Source organism: Melanerpes formicivorus, unplaced genomic scaffold (assembly GCF_026170545.1).
Source record: "Melanerpes formicivorus ecotype bairdi unplaced genomic scaffold, bMelFor1.0.p_v2 SCAF_45, whole genome shotgun sequence".
Lineage (NCBI taxonomy): Eukaryota > Metazoa > Chordata > Aves > Piciformes > Picidae > Melanerpes > Melanerpes formicivorus.
The window spans coordinates 4,960,612-4,973,190 of record NW_027142397.1 but is presented as its reverse complement, the minus strand read 5'-3'; the positions used below and the strand labels follow the sequence as shown (position 1 = coordinate 4,973,190).

At 55.6% G+C, this 12,579-nt stretch overlaps 2 protein-coding genes and 1 long non-coding RNA gene across 3 annotated transcripts; 2 read left to right on the top strand and 1 right to left on the bottom strand.

Annotated features, from left to right (window-relative positions):
* Nucleotides 1-328: 328 nt before the first annotated feature.
* On the top strand, nt 329-3,427 carry YRDC (yrdC N6-threonylcarbamoyltransferase domain containing). Its single transcript, XM_068159376.1, has 6 exons — nt 329-509; nt 667-862; nt 1,050-1,164; nt 1,480-1,599; nt 2,254-2,396; nt 2,591-3,427. The coding sequence occupies exons 1-6, from the start codon at nt 365-367 to the stop codon at nt 2,652-2,654; spliced, it is 783 nt and encodes a 260-aa protein (XP_068015477.1). The 5' UTR covers nt 329-364; the 3' UTR covers nt 2,655-3,427.
* A 117-nt stretch (nt 3,428-3,544) lies between these two features.
* Nucleotides 3,545-6,794, bottom strand: MANEAL (mannosidase endo-alpha like). Its single transcript, XM_068159375.1, has 4 exons — nt 6,335-6,794; nt 5,893-6,002; nt 5,481-5,557; nt 3,545-5,064 (listed from the first exon to the last, which is right to left on the bottom strand). Exons 1-4 carry the CDS (start codon nt 6,756-6,758, stop codon nt 4,428-4,430), a joined length of 1,248 nt encoding a protein of 415 aa, XP_068015476.1. The 5' UTR covers nt 6,759-6,794; the 3' UTR covers nt 3,545-4,427.
* A 999-nt stretch (nt 6,795-7,793) lies between these two features.
* On the top strand, nt 7,794-12,327 carry LOC137451683 (uncharacterized). The gene is made up of 3 exons (XR_010989871.1): nt 7,794-7,944; nt 8,702-8,811; nt 12,092-12,327. It is a non-coding gene; the product is annotated as an uncharacterized lncRNA (long non-coding RNA).
* The last annotated feature ends 252 nt before the right edge of the window (nt 12,328-12,579 follow it).

Here is a 12,579-nt window from a genome sequence, read left to right as displayed (position 1 = left end):
GCGAAGCTCAACTCCTGGAGTCGCTTCCGGCCGCGGCTCCTCCGCTCCCCTTCGCCGCCGGGCACAGAGCGCTCCTTGCTGGGCCCGAGACTCCATCTCCCTCCGGGACGGAGCTGCCGTCAGGCGGACGGCGGTCCGCACCGGCACGGCGCGAAGAGCGGAATATCTCCGCCGTCAGCTCCCCGTAGCTTGCGGCGCAGGCACCCTCCGCGAACGGTGAACAGCAAGCACCGGCGGCGCCTCGGACCGCTGCCGCCGTCACGGCCCTGCCCTCGTCGCCAGGGGAACGGCGCGGCCGTTCGCGTCCCCGGATGTGCGTCACCGCCCCCGGAGCTGCGTCACCGGGCCCGGAAGCGGCTGGTGCATGCAGCGCGTGCGGCGGGCAGCGCTGGCGGCGCTGGCTTGGGCCGCGGAGGGGGCGCCGGGCCTGGGCCCGGGCCCGGGCCGTGCCTGCAGCGCCCGCCTGCGGCTGCTGCCGCCCGACGACGGGGCCCAGCCGGACCCGCAAGGTGTGTGGGGCTGCCTGCTGGAGGGGAGGGGCAGCGGCCTGTCGGGGAGAGGAGCGAGGGCTGGCGGCGGCGTGGGCCGGCACGGCGGGAGGTCCGGGGCGAGATGCTGATGTCGGGGGTTGCTGGGCCGCCCCGCTGACCCGCCGGTGCCGCGCAGGCTGGAGGGAGGCGGTGGCGGCCGCCGCCGGTGCCCTGCAGGCAGGCGGTCTGGTGGCGGTGCCGACGGACACAGTGTACGGCGTGGCGTGCCTGGCCCAGGACTCCGGCGCCGTGCGAAGCATCTACAGCCTGAAGGGGAGGAACGGAACGAAGCCGCTGGCCATCTGCCTGGGGGACGTGGACCATCTCTACAGGTGCGTGTGTGGTGCTCTGCTCCTGAGCCCTCCTACAACCCTGTGCGAGTGGGGCTGCCCACGGGGCCGGCTCGGCGGCGAGCAGCTGCTTTCTGCTTGCCACGGGGGCAGGCTGCGCGGCAGCCACTTCCTAGCGCCTGGTACCGGGGTCTGGGTGGAGCCTCTAACTCTTCCCTGTGCTCTGCAGGTACTGCCACGTGAACGTGCCAGACGAGTTGCTGCGGGATCTGCTTCCAGGACCTGTGACCCTGGTCTTGAAACGTTCAGAAGAACTAAATAAAGACCTGAATCCGTTCACGTCGGTAGGTCTCTGTCACAGGGCACACTTCGGGTTTTGAAGGACATTGTGCTGGCTTTGTGCTTAGGCTGTAGTGGTTTTGTTTCCTTGGTGTCCGCTTGGCACTTCCTGAGGCTGGTCCTGGTGCTGTGGTGCTCCCTGGGACTGAGCACGGCAGGACCCAGTGCTAGGGCAAGTCTGTGAAGGTTTCAAATCATTGCTGCACCAGCAGGGGCTGGATATTGGCTCACTCTGGGCTGTCAGGTTTACCTCAGGAGGGTGCCTGGCAGTGCAGGATTCACAAGTTGTTCTGTCTAACACCCATTCTCTTCTCTTGCAGCTGGTTGGTGTTCGTGTCCCAAACCACCCTTTCATCAGGGAGCTGGCACGGGCCTGCTCTGGACCACTGGCTTTAACGAGTGCCAACGTCAGCTGCCAGGGGAGCACACTGACTGTGTCGGTGAGGCTGGGGCTCTATGTGAGGTCCTTGCAGTCATCTCTCAGGGCCTGGGCTCTCAGCTAAGGGCCAGCTTTAGCAATAGCACAAGGATTTCTCTGCTGCTGGTAGTGTTTTAAATTATAATCTCCAGTTAAAGCAGCCTGTGAATAGGGGGTGTGGGGCAGTCCTCTTGCTGTGATACTCACCTTAAAAAGTAAGGAGGGCAGAGCCCAAAAGTAACATTTAAAGGCTTCTGTGCAGCTTTTGAAGTGGGTGCCAAATCTGAAAGACAGAAATTTATGTTGGAGGGATGGGTGTGGAATGAGGTTGCTGCTGTCTCTGCAGCTCCTTTTAACCTAGTAGCCTGCTGCCCCTCAAGGAGGTGTTTTTGCAAAGCCTGTGACCAAGTAGTTGGGCACAGGACCAGGCAAGCGCCCTGTCCTCCCCCCAGATGTCTTAACAGACTTCTGGCTTTTTTCATGCACTCCTTAGCAATGGTGATACAGCAAGAAGTCTTCAGCCAGAGGATTGTGTAGCTTTCCTGCATGTCTGAGACAAATCTGTGCTCAGAAATCAAACTGGGATGTATTCATAATGGGGAAGGGAGGAGACCCCACTTCCCTTAACAGCAGTGGCTGTTAGCACAGGGCCACAAACCAGTTCTCTGTTGTACAGGAATTCCAAGACCTGTGGCCTCAGTTGTCCTTAATCATCGATGGAGGCCCAACAGGGGACATCCAGAGCCCAGAGTGTCGTCTGGGATCCACTGTGGTTGACTTGTCTGTGTCAGGCAAGTTCACCATCATTCGTCCTGGCTGGTGAGTGCTCTCTGCTGACTAACAGCAGCTTGTCTTTAAATGAAATGGAATTCTTCCTGTTAGGGTGGGTCATGTTTTGCCCCTTTTGCCTTAGCAGTTGAACCTTCCCATTCATGTTGTTCAGATTCATTCGTAGCACAATCAGGAAGAGTTTGATCCCCCAAAGCCTTGTGACAATTCTGTTCCTACCACAGTGCACTGGCATCCACGGTTGAGATCCTGAGACAGAAGTATGGCCTGGTACCAGAGTCCCCTTGAGGCTTCAGGCTGAGGAGACTCTGCAATCTGCAAAGCTGCTGGAGCTGGGCACTGTGTGCCTGTGTGCTCAGGAGGTGGGCATTGGTGGCCTTGTTTAATGAGGTCAGTGTATTATGTCAAGGTTAATAAACAGAAGATTTAGGAGAAAAAGACAAGACAAACCCAGGAGCAACACTTGATGGGTATCTGCTGATCACTGTCATCTCTGCTACAGTCTGGGAGACCACCCAAACAGGTCTGCTGAGCTGTGTGCTGTACCCATCCCACATCCCTGCCTGCCTCATTCACGTGAGGCTTTTGAAGTCCAGTGATGTGAACATCAGACTGTTCCAGGATGGAGTGATGGTGTCTGACCCACCCTCCCCATCACACCTATCCCAGGTCTTTGTTTATTGTCTCTGCACTTAAAGGGAAGCAAAGATGGAGAAGAGCCTTTTCAAGCTCTTGGGCTGTCCCAGCTCTAGTGTCCACTAACCATTTTTCTGTTCCACATCTCTAAACCTCCAAATCAAAACCTAGCACTGAGTTCTGCTGAGAATGAAGAGTATTCAGATGATTACTGTCTGGACAAGAGCTGCTCAGACCTGGCTTCCCTGGATACAACGGAGGACAACCTCTTGCTGTGATCTCGGTGGACCTCCCCGTCTCCATATTCTCACAGCAGTGCTGAGCAGAAGGCAGTGGGGAATGGATGGAAGTTTCTGCTGGTTATTTATTCTTCACTGCAATGTAAAGTTTATGGAGCTGCTTTTAATTTAAAAATTGGTGACCAACTTGGCAGAGTTTCGTTATAAATGCTTCTTTTTAGACACTGTTGCCCATCGCTTTCGATGGACTGGGGTGCTTGGCAAGAGTGTGTGTGACAGCCATGAACAAAACCTCACTCCACATCCAGAGCTGCCATTTCTCATTTTATTAATGATACAGACAAGTATAAATTAATTTTATGGCTAATTCAGAAGGGTCCAAGGAAAGAAAAGGGAAAGCTGCTGTGAGCTCAACCTCTTTCCAAGCACAAATTAATGGTGCTTTCAGTTGCATTTTATGGCAAGTATTTTTTTTTCCTCCCTGTTTCAGGAGGAGAGAAAGCAATTTTAGATCTGAGTTTTCAAACCCTGGAACACTAAACAGCCAAGAGCTTTTAGGCTAGATCTCTGCTTTTCCCTGGTTGCCAGCACATACAGTAGCATCAGGAAATAGTCTCTGGTGTTCCAGCTCGAGTTGTCTGTAGTTACTAGGATACAGGGGACCACAGTGACAGTGCCCAGCGCAGAACTCCTTGGTGTAGGAGAGGCTGAGTGAAGTAGAGGATGGATAACAGCACAGCTTAGTGTCACCTACAGTGTTCAGCTGGAGGAGTCTTTACTCCTCTTTGTTGTGACAGTTGCTGGCAGAGGGATGGATCCTGCAGGCAGTGGGCCAAGAGCGTGTGGTAGAGTGTGCTTGAAGCCCAGCTGACCACGTCCAACACCCCCAAACATACCAGATTGTTGGTCCCCAAGCCAAGCACTCCTTGTGAATTCCAGAGGAGCTCCATAAGGGGCCCCTGCACCAGACCTGCACATCTGACTGCTGCTGGCAGATCTCTCTGTAACACTTCTGTGAGCCTGGGGCTGAGGCTTGCACAGTCCCTGGGGTCCTGGTGAGTGGCTGCTCGTGCCCAGCACTTGGTTAGGCTGACGGAGCTGCAGCTGCATCTCCTTGAGTGCTTTCCTACAGCACTGCCCTGTGCTGTCAGTGGCACAGGGAGGGCATCCCGAGTGAGTGCTGAGGTCACATCAGCCACTGCTCCTTTTCTTTGCTGAAGTGCTCTGCCCACCTGCGTGTCAGCTCCAGGTACATGCTGGGCTGGTGGGGAAGGTAGTCCAGATAAAGGCGCGTCGGTGTCTTCTTGGGTACAGCCTTCTCGATCTGGGTGCCTTCGTGCCACTCGTTGAAGGATGTGATGGAGACAATCTCTGGCCTGACTGTGAGGGCAGCCTGCAGAGCTGTCTCATAGTACTTCCCATTGACTCTGTTCCGAGTGTTGTGGTTGTTCCAGGGGCGAATGCTGGTGTCGATGTAGCCTGGGCCGACGCTGGGGATGAACATCAGGTTGTTGGCATCACAGAAAGTCTTGATTGCTTTCCAGTTCTGGTGGGATGAGCCGAAAGAGAAACCATTGGATGCAAAGTAGGTGTACATGCCATCATAGCCTGCTGAGAGGATGTCCTGCTTGTGTCCCTCGTCCACCAGCAGTGCGATGAACACGGCGTCGTATGCGGTGTTGCGGAGAGAGTGGGAGCCTGATGGGGTGAGAAGGTTGGCCCAGGATTCAGGAGGTGTCAAGTAGGAATCATAGATGTAGAACAATGGGAGGGTCCTGCCAGTGCTGGTCTTGTACTTGTAGAAAGCTGCGTGTGATCCGTACCTAGAGCAGAGCACAGAGCTGTCCAGGGGCTGGGGGGATGAGCCCTTGGCAGCCGTTTCCCTTACATGGCAAACACGGCGTGAGACATGGGGGTCTCCTTCCCCACAGCCCTGATCTGTGGCTCCATGGGAGTGCTGTGCATGCAGCTTTCTGAGAGAAAGGCCAGAGGTGTCAGGCTGTGGCTGATAAGCTTAGAAACCTGAGCAGAAGAAAGCAATTTTGGGTTCTGAAGGCACAGTATTAAGTACTGGAGAAAGCAGTGTTTGATTACTGCCCTGCTGGCTCCCTGCAGGCAGCTCCTCCTCTTGCAGTGTTTTTTTGGACACTATTCTGATGCATTTAATTCAAAGTTCTGCCTGCTGTGGGTGCTTAAGGCAAACCCTGCATGTCAGGATTTAGCCTTGTGAAAAACTTACTTGTCCATGATGTATTTGATGTTCTCATGCACGGTGTGGTCATCACGCCCTTTGTATGGCTGGATATGAAAGGCAACCTTCAAAAGAGACCACAGAGATGGTTATGTTCATCACACTGGTGCTGCTTTCTCTGCACCCTGACCTACTGGGTCTGCTGTAAAGGACCTTCTGTGGGCAGGCTGGGCAGACCCCTCTGACATGTAGGATTCCCCTGTCCACTCAGCACAGCTGGAGCTCTCACTGGCTTTCCCGCTGCCAGTACTGAGGAAACTGAAAATCCCAGTTATGAAGCAGAGGAAAAGCTCCGTGTTGCAGAATGGATCCCACTGCCTTAAACGCCAGTGCTCTTGTAGCAGTCACTGACGCAGGGCAGCCCCAGCCCGAACACATGGGGCCAGTTTCGGGGCCTCACCTGGATGGCTTGGCTATGCGCAGCGTCCAGGATGGCGGGCACCAGGCTGTCCGACGGCTCCTCGGGGTCGTCTCCTTGGCCAGGGGGGTGCCAGGACAGAACCAGCACTCCTGCAGCGGCACGGACAGAGCAGGGCTCGGGGCTGCTCCCGAACTCCCCCGTGCAGTTCCTCCGCCGTGTTCTGGCAGCTCTGCCGCGGTTAGCTCCCGGGTACCGAGCCCGCAACCACCGCGCCCAGGTAAGGGGACGAGGGGAGCCTTGGGTGCCAGGAGCGGGGAGGGGCGCTGGCTGCAGGAGGGGTGCCGGTGCGCCGTGCTGGGGCATGGCGGCCCGGCAGCAGGGAGGGATCGCAGCTACGGTGAGGCAGCTTAGGGGCGGGCGTGTGCCCGGTACGGGGCGGGCGGACCGGTAGCAGGGCCCTCGCTGCCCGGGGGGCGCTTACCGATGGCGGCGGCGCGGAGCTGGCTCATATGCTCAGCCAGCACGGCGGGGTCGCGGGAGCTGTAGGGGCCGAGCGCGGGGTAAAAGCTGGAGCCAATGTCGTCGGGCGGGCGGTGGCGGCCGCGGGGGAAGCCAGCCGAGACCCGTGGGTCCCAGTGCGGCACCAGGGCGTGGTCCCAGTGTCGGAACCGGCCCTCGAAGCGCGGGCTGCCGTACCAGGCATAGTAGAAGGCGTGTAGGTCATAGGAGGGGCCGCCCGCCGCCGGGGCGGGGGCCGCGGGCTGGGCGGGAGGGTTCCTGGGGGGTTCGGCGGGGACCCCGGCGGCGGTGGTAGCGCGGAGCGTGCGCAGCACCAGGGCCGTGCCCAGGACGAGCAGCGCGGCCAGCAGCACCACCCGCCCGCTCCGCCGCTGCCGCCGCCGCATCGCCCGCTCGGCCCGGCCCGGCTCGGCTCTGTTCGCCTCTGCTCGGCCCGGCTCCTCGGAGCCTCGAACCCGGGCGGCGGCGCCCCCTGCTGGCGGCGGCAGGGCTGCAGCGCCGCTGCCCGGCCCGGAGGAGCCGGCTGCTGGTGCCGGCCCCTCGCTGTCACGACGGGGCCGGGAGCATCCTCCGGTGCATTTCTCCGTGTGAGCAGTGTGCAGAGCTTCTACAGCGTCCCCAGCCCCGATAACGGGGAACACGGTCCTTGTCCTCCATCTCCTTTGGGTGGGGGGCACGAGTGCTGCTGGAGCCCGAACGGGGATGCCGCAGGAGGGTTTTTCATCCCTGGGTGTAAATCCATCCAGTGCTGCACCTTGGGGAGAGCAGGGAGCTGACCAGTCCTTACCTGTCACCTTTCTGGGGCTATGTGGCTGAGCCTTCTGAGGGAGCTGCGGGACCCCCTTGGATCGTAGGCAGAGATCAGAACCCGAAATACAAACTCCTTTAGAGCCCAGGGTGGGCAAGGCAACAAAGAGGCTCTCTTGCTCCCCCTCTTTGTTTTTCAAGCCATTTTAGACCGATGTGGTCATTTTAAGGGCCTGGTTCTTGCTTGGAAGTGCCACTCCCGTGTGCTTTTTCATCAGCTCCATCCACTCCAACATCCTCAGGGACCCTGTGAGCTTCCCCTCCCCCTCTCCCACTTTGCCTCAGTCACTGTCAGCTCTTGGAAGTGAGGACACTTTTGAAGCTCATTTCATAGCTGCCTGTTGTTGGTGCAGCGAGCACCATGCAGAGCCAGCCGGCTCAGGGGGCCGGGAGTGCTGCCACCCTGTCTCTTGAGTCTTGTCTTTGCATATGCAATGCAAAGGCTGCTGGTGACCTGCTGGTTGCCAGACCCTTGCTCTGAGCACGCTGGAGCCACCAAGAGCAGGGAAGGAGGCAGCAGGGCTAAATGCCATTGCCTCTTGATGGATAGCTTTATATCACTCTCTTCAGCTCATCATCCCACGAGTAGCTGCTGTCATTTTCTTTCAAATAGCTACCTTCAGGCTACTTGGAGAGGTCAGGCTGCAGAGGGTGGATGCTCCAGGGAAGTGGGAAGAGCTTTCTCTTTCTGTATTGGTTGCCAAGGACAAGGACACTGGACAGAAATCTGCAGACCAGTGAATTTGCTGTCACTGTTCTGCCTCTGTGAGTACAATGCCTCTAGAAATTGTCTGTGATGTTTAATTTATGACCTGTCAGATACAGGAGATGAAGGCAGGACAGAACCATCTGAACAGAAATCACTTGGAAGCAGTGAGCAGGGGGTACATGGGGTACAAGTTGGCTTCTCCAGGTCTAGCAGCCCTTCTCACCTGGTAAAACAGTGGTGTGGCCCAGTCTGGGTCTCCACTGCCTGTGGGAAATGTGTTCCAGCAGCATCTCGAGGATCAGCTTTTACTGCAGTCCACATTCCTCAGCCCACCTAACTCAGTTGCCCTGTGGTGCAGAAGGCCCAGAAACCTGAGTTCCCCCAAATTACTACACCAGGACACTTCTCAGTGCAACATCCTGGAGATCACACGTGTCCCAAATGACCACCCTGCATCCCTAGTGCCTCCATATGTGCAGGTTTCATTCTCTGAGCAGCCCTGGGAGCTGGGCTGCACTTCCATCCCTTTGCTTTAGGGTGGCCAAGCTACTGGAGCGATGTCTCCCACCACTAGATAGTGCTCAGCCACTGCTGGCAGCCCCGGGACGGCTGATGGTTCAGGGCATTAACAAGTGAGTGCTGTGCTGGGGCCATGCCCGTGTTCAGTGTGCTCTGTTGGGCTGCTGGGGAGAGCAGGATATGGTGCTGCTCTCCTGCCCCTGCCTGGTCCTTGCAAAGCTCTCATGCTGTGGTGATTTTCCCCAGTGTCTGAGTGCCATGGAGTGGTTATGTGTCTTTATTGCTCACGAGCAGCTGCCTCAGATGCTGCTAATGGACTGGAATACACAGAGAGCTGACCCCAAAATGATGTCTTCACAGAGATTGCCTGTCCGTGGAGCTTCTGCTCAGCAGCACCAGGCTGGGTGAGTTGCTACCATCTGCAAAGCCTGTGTGTGAGGGGTCCCTGGGTGCTTCCCCTTCTCTGAGCCTTGTCTTTCCAAACTGGGCATCCTGCAGGACAGAGGGGATGAGGGAAGCAAGAGGGACTTTTGTCAGCTCTTTCCTGTGCCCAGCTGTTCCTGCACTGCTGGTTGGCACTGCCCTGAGCAGAAGCTATGGCCTGGAGGAGGGGATAGAGTGGGGCACAGGGCAGGCTGTGAGTAGGGTTGGTCTACTCATCACAGCCCCTGGTTCACATCCACACTGAGGAGAGCCAGGACCATCTCTGGCAGCCCCCAAACTTCTGGGCCGTCTGGGGGCTCCCTGTAATGTCTCTCCATGATGAGCCCCTTCCCTGCTGATCCTGCTCCCTCTACCTGCCTGGCAGCTCCCCCTGCCTTGGGCCCGTGGCTCATCAGCTATTCATTGATCTCTGCCGGGCTCCCTGCTCGTTCATCACTCTCACACCCGCCATCCACTTTCCAAATGTTTCCTGTTTTCTGGTGATGTATTTCCCTGTTCAGACAAACTAATCTCGTGCCATCAATAATGGGGGTGCAGCTGTGCTCCTGACCTCTGTGCTGGTGCTGGCACAGCACCCGCCTTCAGCTTTGCTCTGCATGGATGGAGCCAGCTGAGCTGCTGGGACCTCCTCGGAGCCGTTCCCTAGCTGCTTGGTCTCTGCTGCAGCAGGTTGCCCCTTGCTTGAGGACTCTGAAAGCTGCAGATGGAGGTGATGAGCTCATGGCTAGGAAGGGCTGTTGTCCCATAGCTGGGTGGGCACTAATGATCCACAAGAAGGTGAGGCCAAACCCTGTGGCTTGCTTGAAAGGGGCACCCCAAAGCCTTGTCTCTGCCACACTCAAGAGAGTCCAATGGAGAGCTACCAGGATGATGAAGGGACTGGAGCACTGCCCTGTAAGGAGAGGCTGAGAGCCCTGGGGCTCTTTAGTCTGGAGAAGACAAGACTGAGAGGGGATTTAATAAATGTTTATAAATATCTGAGAGCTGGGTGGCAGGAGGGAGGGCACAGGCTCTGCTCAGTTGTACCCTGTGATAGGACAAGGGGCAATGGATATAAACTACAGCACAGGAGGTTCCACTCAACATGAGGAGGAACTTCTTCACTGTGAGGGTCACAGAGCACTGGAGCAGGCTGCCCAGAGAGGTTATAGAGTCTCCCTCTCTGAAGACTTTCAAGACCCATCTGGATGCATTCCTGTGCGACCTGTGCTGGATTCTACTGTCCTGCTCTTGCAGGGGGCTTGGACTCAAAGATCTCTGGAAGTCCCTTCCAACCCCTAACATCCTCTGGTCCTGGCATCCTGTGAACCTGGTGCCGCCTTTGCAAGCAGCCTTGATGGAGAGAAAGCTGAAGAACATATTGGCATGTCAGCTGGTTCTCTGCTTCTGGCTCATTCCACAGTGCTGGCTTTCACTGTCCCTGCAGGTGACAGCTTTATTTGTGACACCAGCATCAAGAGGATGAGCAGCACGTCAGGCATGGGTGAAGGGGCTGGTGCCCTTGTTCCCTTGCAGGAAATGCAGCCACTATAAATTACTTCTTTCCTCTGGCCTCTGGTATCTGCAGGCCACTGCAGCTGTCAGGGTGATGTACTCAGCACTAGCTAAAGTCCCCAGCCTTTGTGTCAGCATGAGGGCATTGTCAGCCCCTCTGGGATGCACCAGCAAGGAGCAAACCCAGGCTTTGTTGCTTATTGAGATGTTCTTGGTCCTTTCCAAACCCAGGACCCTGCTGCTGAGTGAGTAAATATGTAAAGTGTGAGTGCCAAGAGGCTGGAGCCAGGCTCTTCTTGGTGATGGCCAATGACAGAACAAGGGGCAATGGGTGGAAGCTGAGGCATAGGAACTTCCATGTAAACATGATTAAAAAAAAATTCACTGTGAGGGTGATGGAACACTGCAGCAGGCTGCCATGGGGGGTTGTGGAGTCTCCCTCTCTGGAGATAGTAAAGACCCACCTGGATGCATCCCAGTGTGATCTGCTCTAGGTCATCCTGCTCTGGCAGGGGCGTTGGAGTGGATGATCTTTCGAGGTCCCTTCCAACCCTTGACATTCTGTGATTCTGTGAGAAGACTTGGTGCCAGGAACCATGTGTGCAGTGGGTGGGGGGACAGCAGCAGGGAACATCTGGGACACGGTGAGCTGTTTGCTGAGGTGCATCATGAACACAGATCCATCACCGGTTAGGACAGGGTGATGAGACAAATAGCTCCTCCTGGAGTGGAGAGAGGTATGCCTGTTTGGGTCTTGTAGGTGGAACTATAAGCACTTTCAGGAGCCAGTTCACAGGAGCAGTATGGATCAGGGTGACTCCTGTGCTTGCAACCCTTGTTGAAATCACATTGGCATGAGCGCTCGGAGCAGGAAGCGCACAGCTTGCATTCTAATCAGCACTCGCCCTCCAAATCAAAATGCATCTTTAGAACCTCATTAGTAGGGCCAGTTCAAACTCATCAAGTGAAGATTCGAACGAGCAACAACTGCCCAGGCAGGCTTTAGTCTGTGCTGGTATCAGAGGTGAAGCTGCTGAGTGTCTGACCCTTTCCATCCCTGGTGAAGCTGCTGAGTGTCTGATCCTCCTCATCCTTGGTGACGCTGCTGAATGTCTGACCCTTTCCATCCCTGGTGAAACTGCTGAGTGTGTGACCCTTTCCATCCCTGGCAAAGCTGTTGAATGTCTGACCTTTCCCATCCCTTGTGAAGCTGTTGGGGAAAACACTGTCAGGGATTTGTGTTTGGAAGCCTTGGCTGAATAATGAGGGTCTGCCTGATGTCGAGCAGTTGCTGGGTAACTCCTGCTCCTCACCATGATCTTATCTGCTGATGTTTGTTGAGTGCTTCCCCGTGTCCACAATGTCATTCTTGCTGCTGCAGTTGGTGGCTTTCCATACTCTTTGGTTTTCATTCTGTGCAGCTGTTTCATGGCAGAGGTGTGGTGCTGAGAACTTTTCCCAGCTGGTGTAGCAGGAGCACCCTTTTTTTGTGGACTAAGTGTTCAAAAAAGGGTTGGATGTGGCACTTGAAGCCATGGGTAAATTAGTCATGAGGTGTTGGGTAATAGGTTGGACTTGATGATCTCTGAGGTCTTTTCCAACCTTATTGATTCTATGATTCTTTTGATGATTGTTTGGAGTGCTGCAGGAAGCAGGACATAAAGCAGAGCAGCTTGGGAATAACTCTTGGTACAGGAAGGTAACATTTAATTGTTTTAATGGTTTTTTTACACATTTTTCACACAGGAAGCCTTCTGCAGCAGCTTCTCCTCGAGATCCTGCAGCCTCTGCTCGAGATCCTGCTGTCTAAGGCACCTGCTGGCCCCAGGTGCCAGGAAGAACTTTCTCTCCATCCCAGCAAACTGAGGTCTGCAATGCTGCTTTAAATGCCCTCCCAATACAGACCAAAGAAAACCAGGCTTGGGCTAATTAAGCTGAAAACATAACACTGCAAATTGTAGCTGATTAAATCTTTCAAACAATATCTATGTTAATCTCCTTCTGATTTATTTTCTTATAATGCCTGAACTAGGAGAGAGTCCAGTGCATGGGGAAAGGCTTCCAGATGGAGCACAGTCCTCCTTGCCAGATGCTTGGAGCTTGGAGTGAGAATTTGTCACTCAGGGTGGGTACAGCCAGGAGAGATGATCTTGTCCATCTAGGCCATTTTTACACACAGAGGGGGATGCTGAGCTGCAGTTGTTGGGTTTGCTGCAGGAATGAGTCTGCCTGTA

Coding starts and splice junctions, on each gene's coding strand:
- YRDC (XM_068159376.1), top strand. CDS start 365: ATGCAGCGCGTGCGGCGGGCAGCGCTGGCGGCGCTGGCTTGGGCCGCG. Junction 1,165..1,479: donor ACCTGAATCCGTTCACGTCG/GTAGGTCTCTGT, acceptor CTTCTCTTGCAG/CTGGTTGGTGTTCGTGTCCC. Junction 1,600..2,253: donor GGAGCACACTGACTGTGTCG/GTGAGGCTGGGG, acceptor TCTGTTGTACAG/GAATTCCAAGACCTGTGGCC.
- MANEAL (XM_068159375.1), bottom strand. CDS start 6,758: ATGCGGCGGCGGCAGCGGCGGAGCGGGCGGGTGGTGCTGCTGGCCGCG. Junction 5,558..5,892: donor CGCATAGCCAAGCCATCCAG/GTGAGGCCCCGA, acceptor TCTCTTTTGAAG/GTTGCCTTTCATATCCAGCC. Junction 5,065..5,480: donor ATCAAATACATCATGGACAA/GTAAGTTTTTCA, acceptor GCTCTGCTCTAG/GTACGGATCACACGCAGCTT.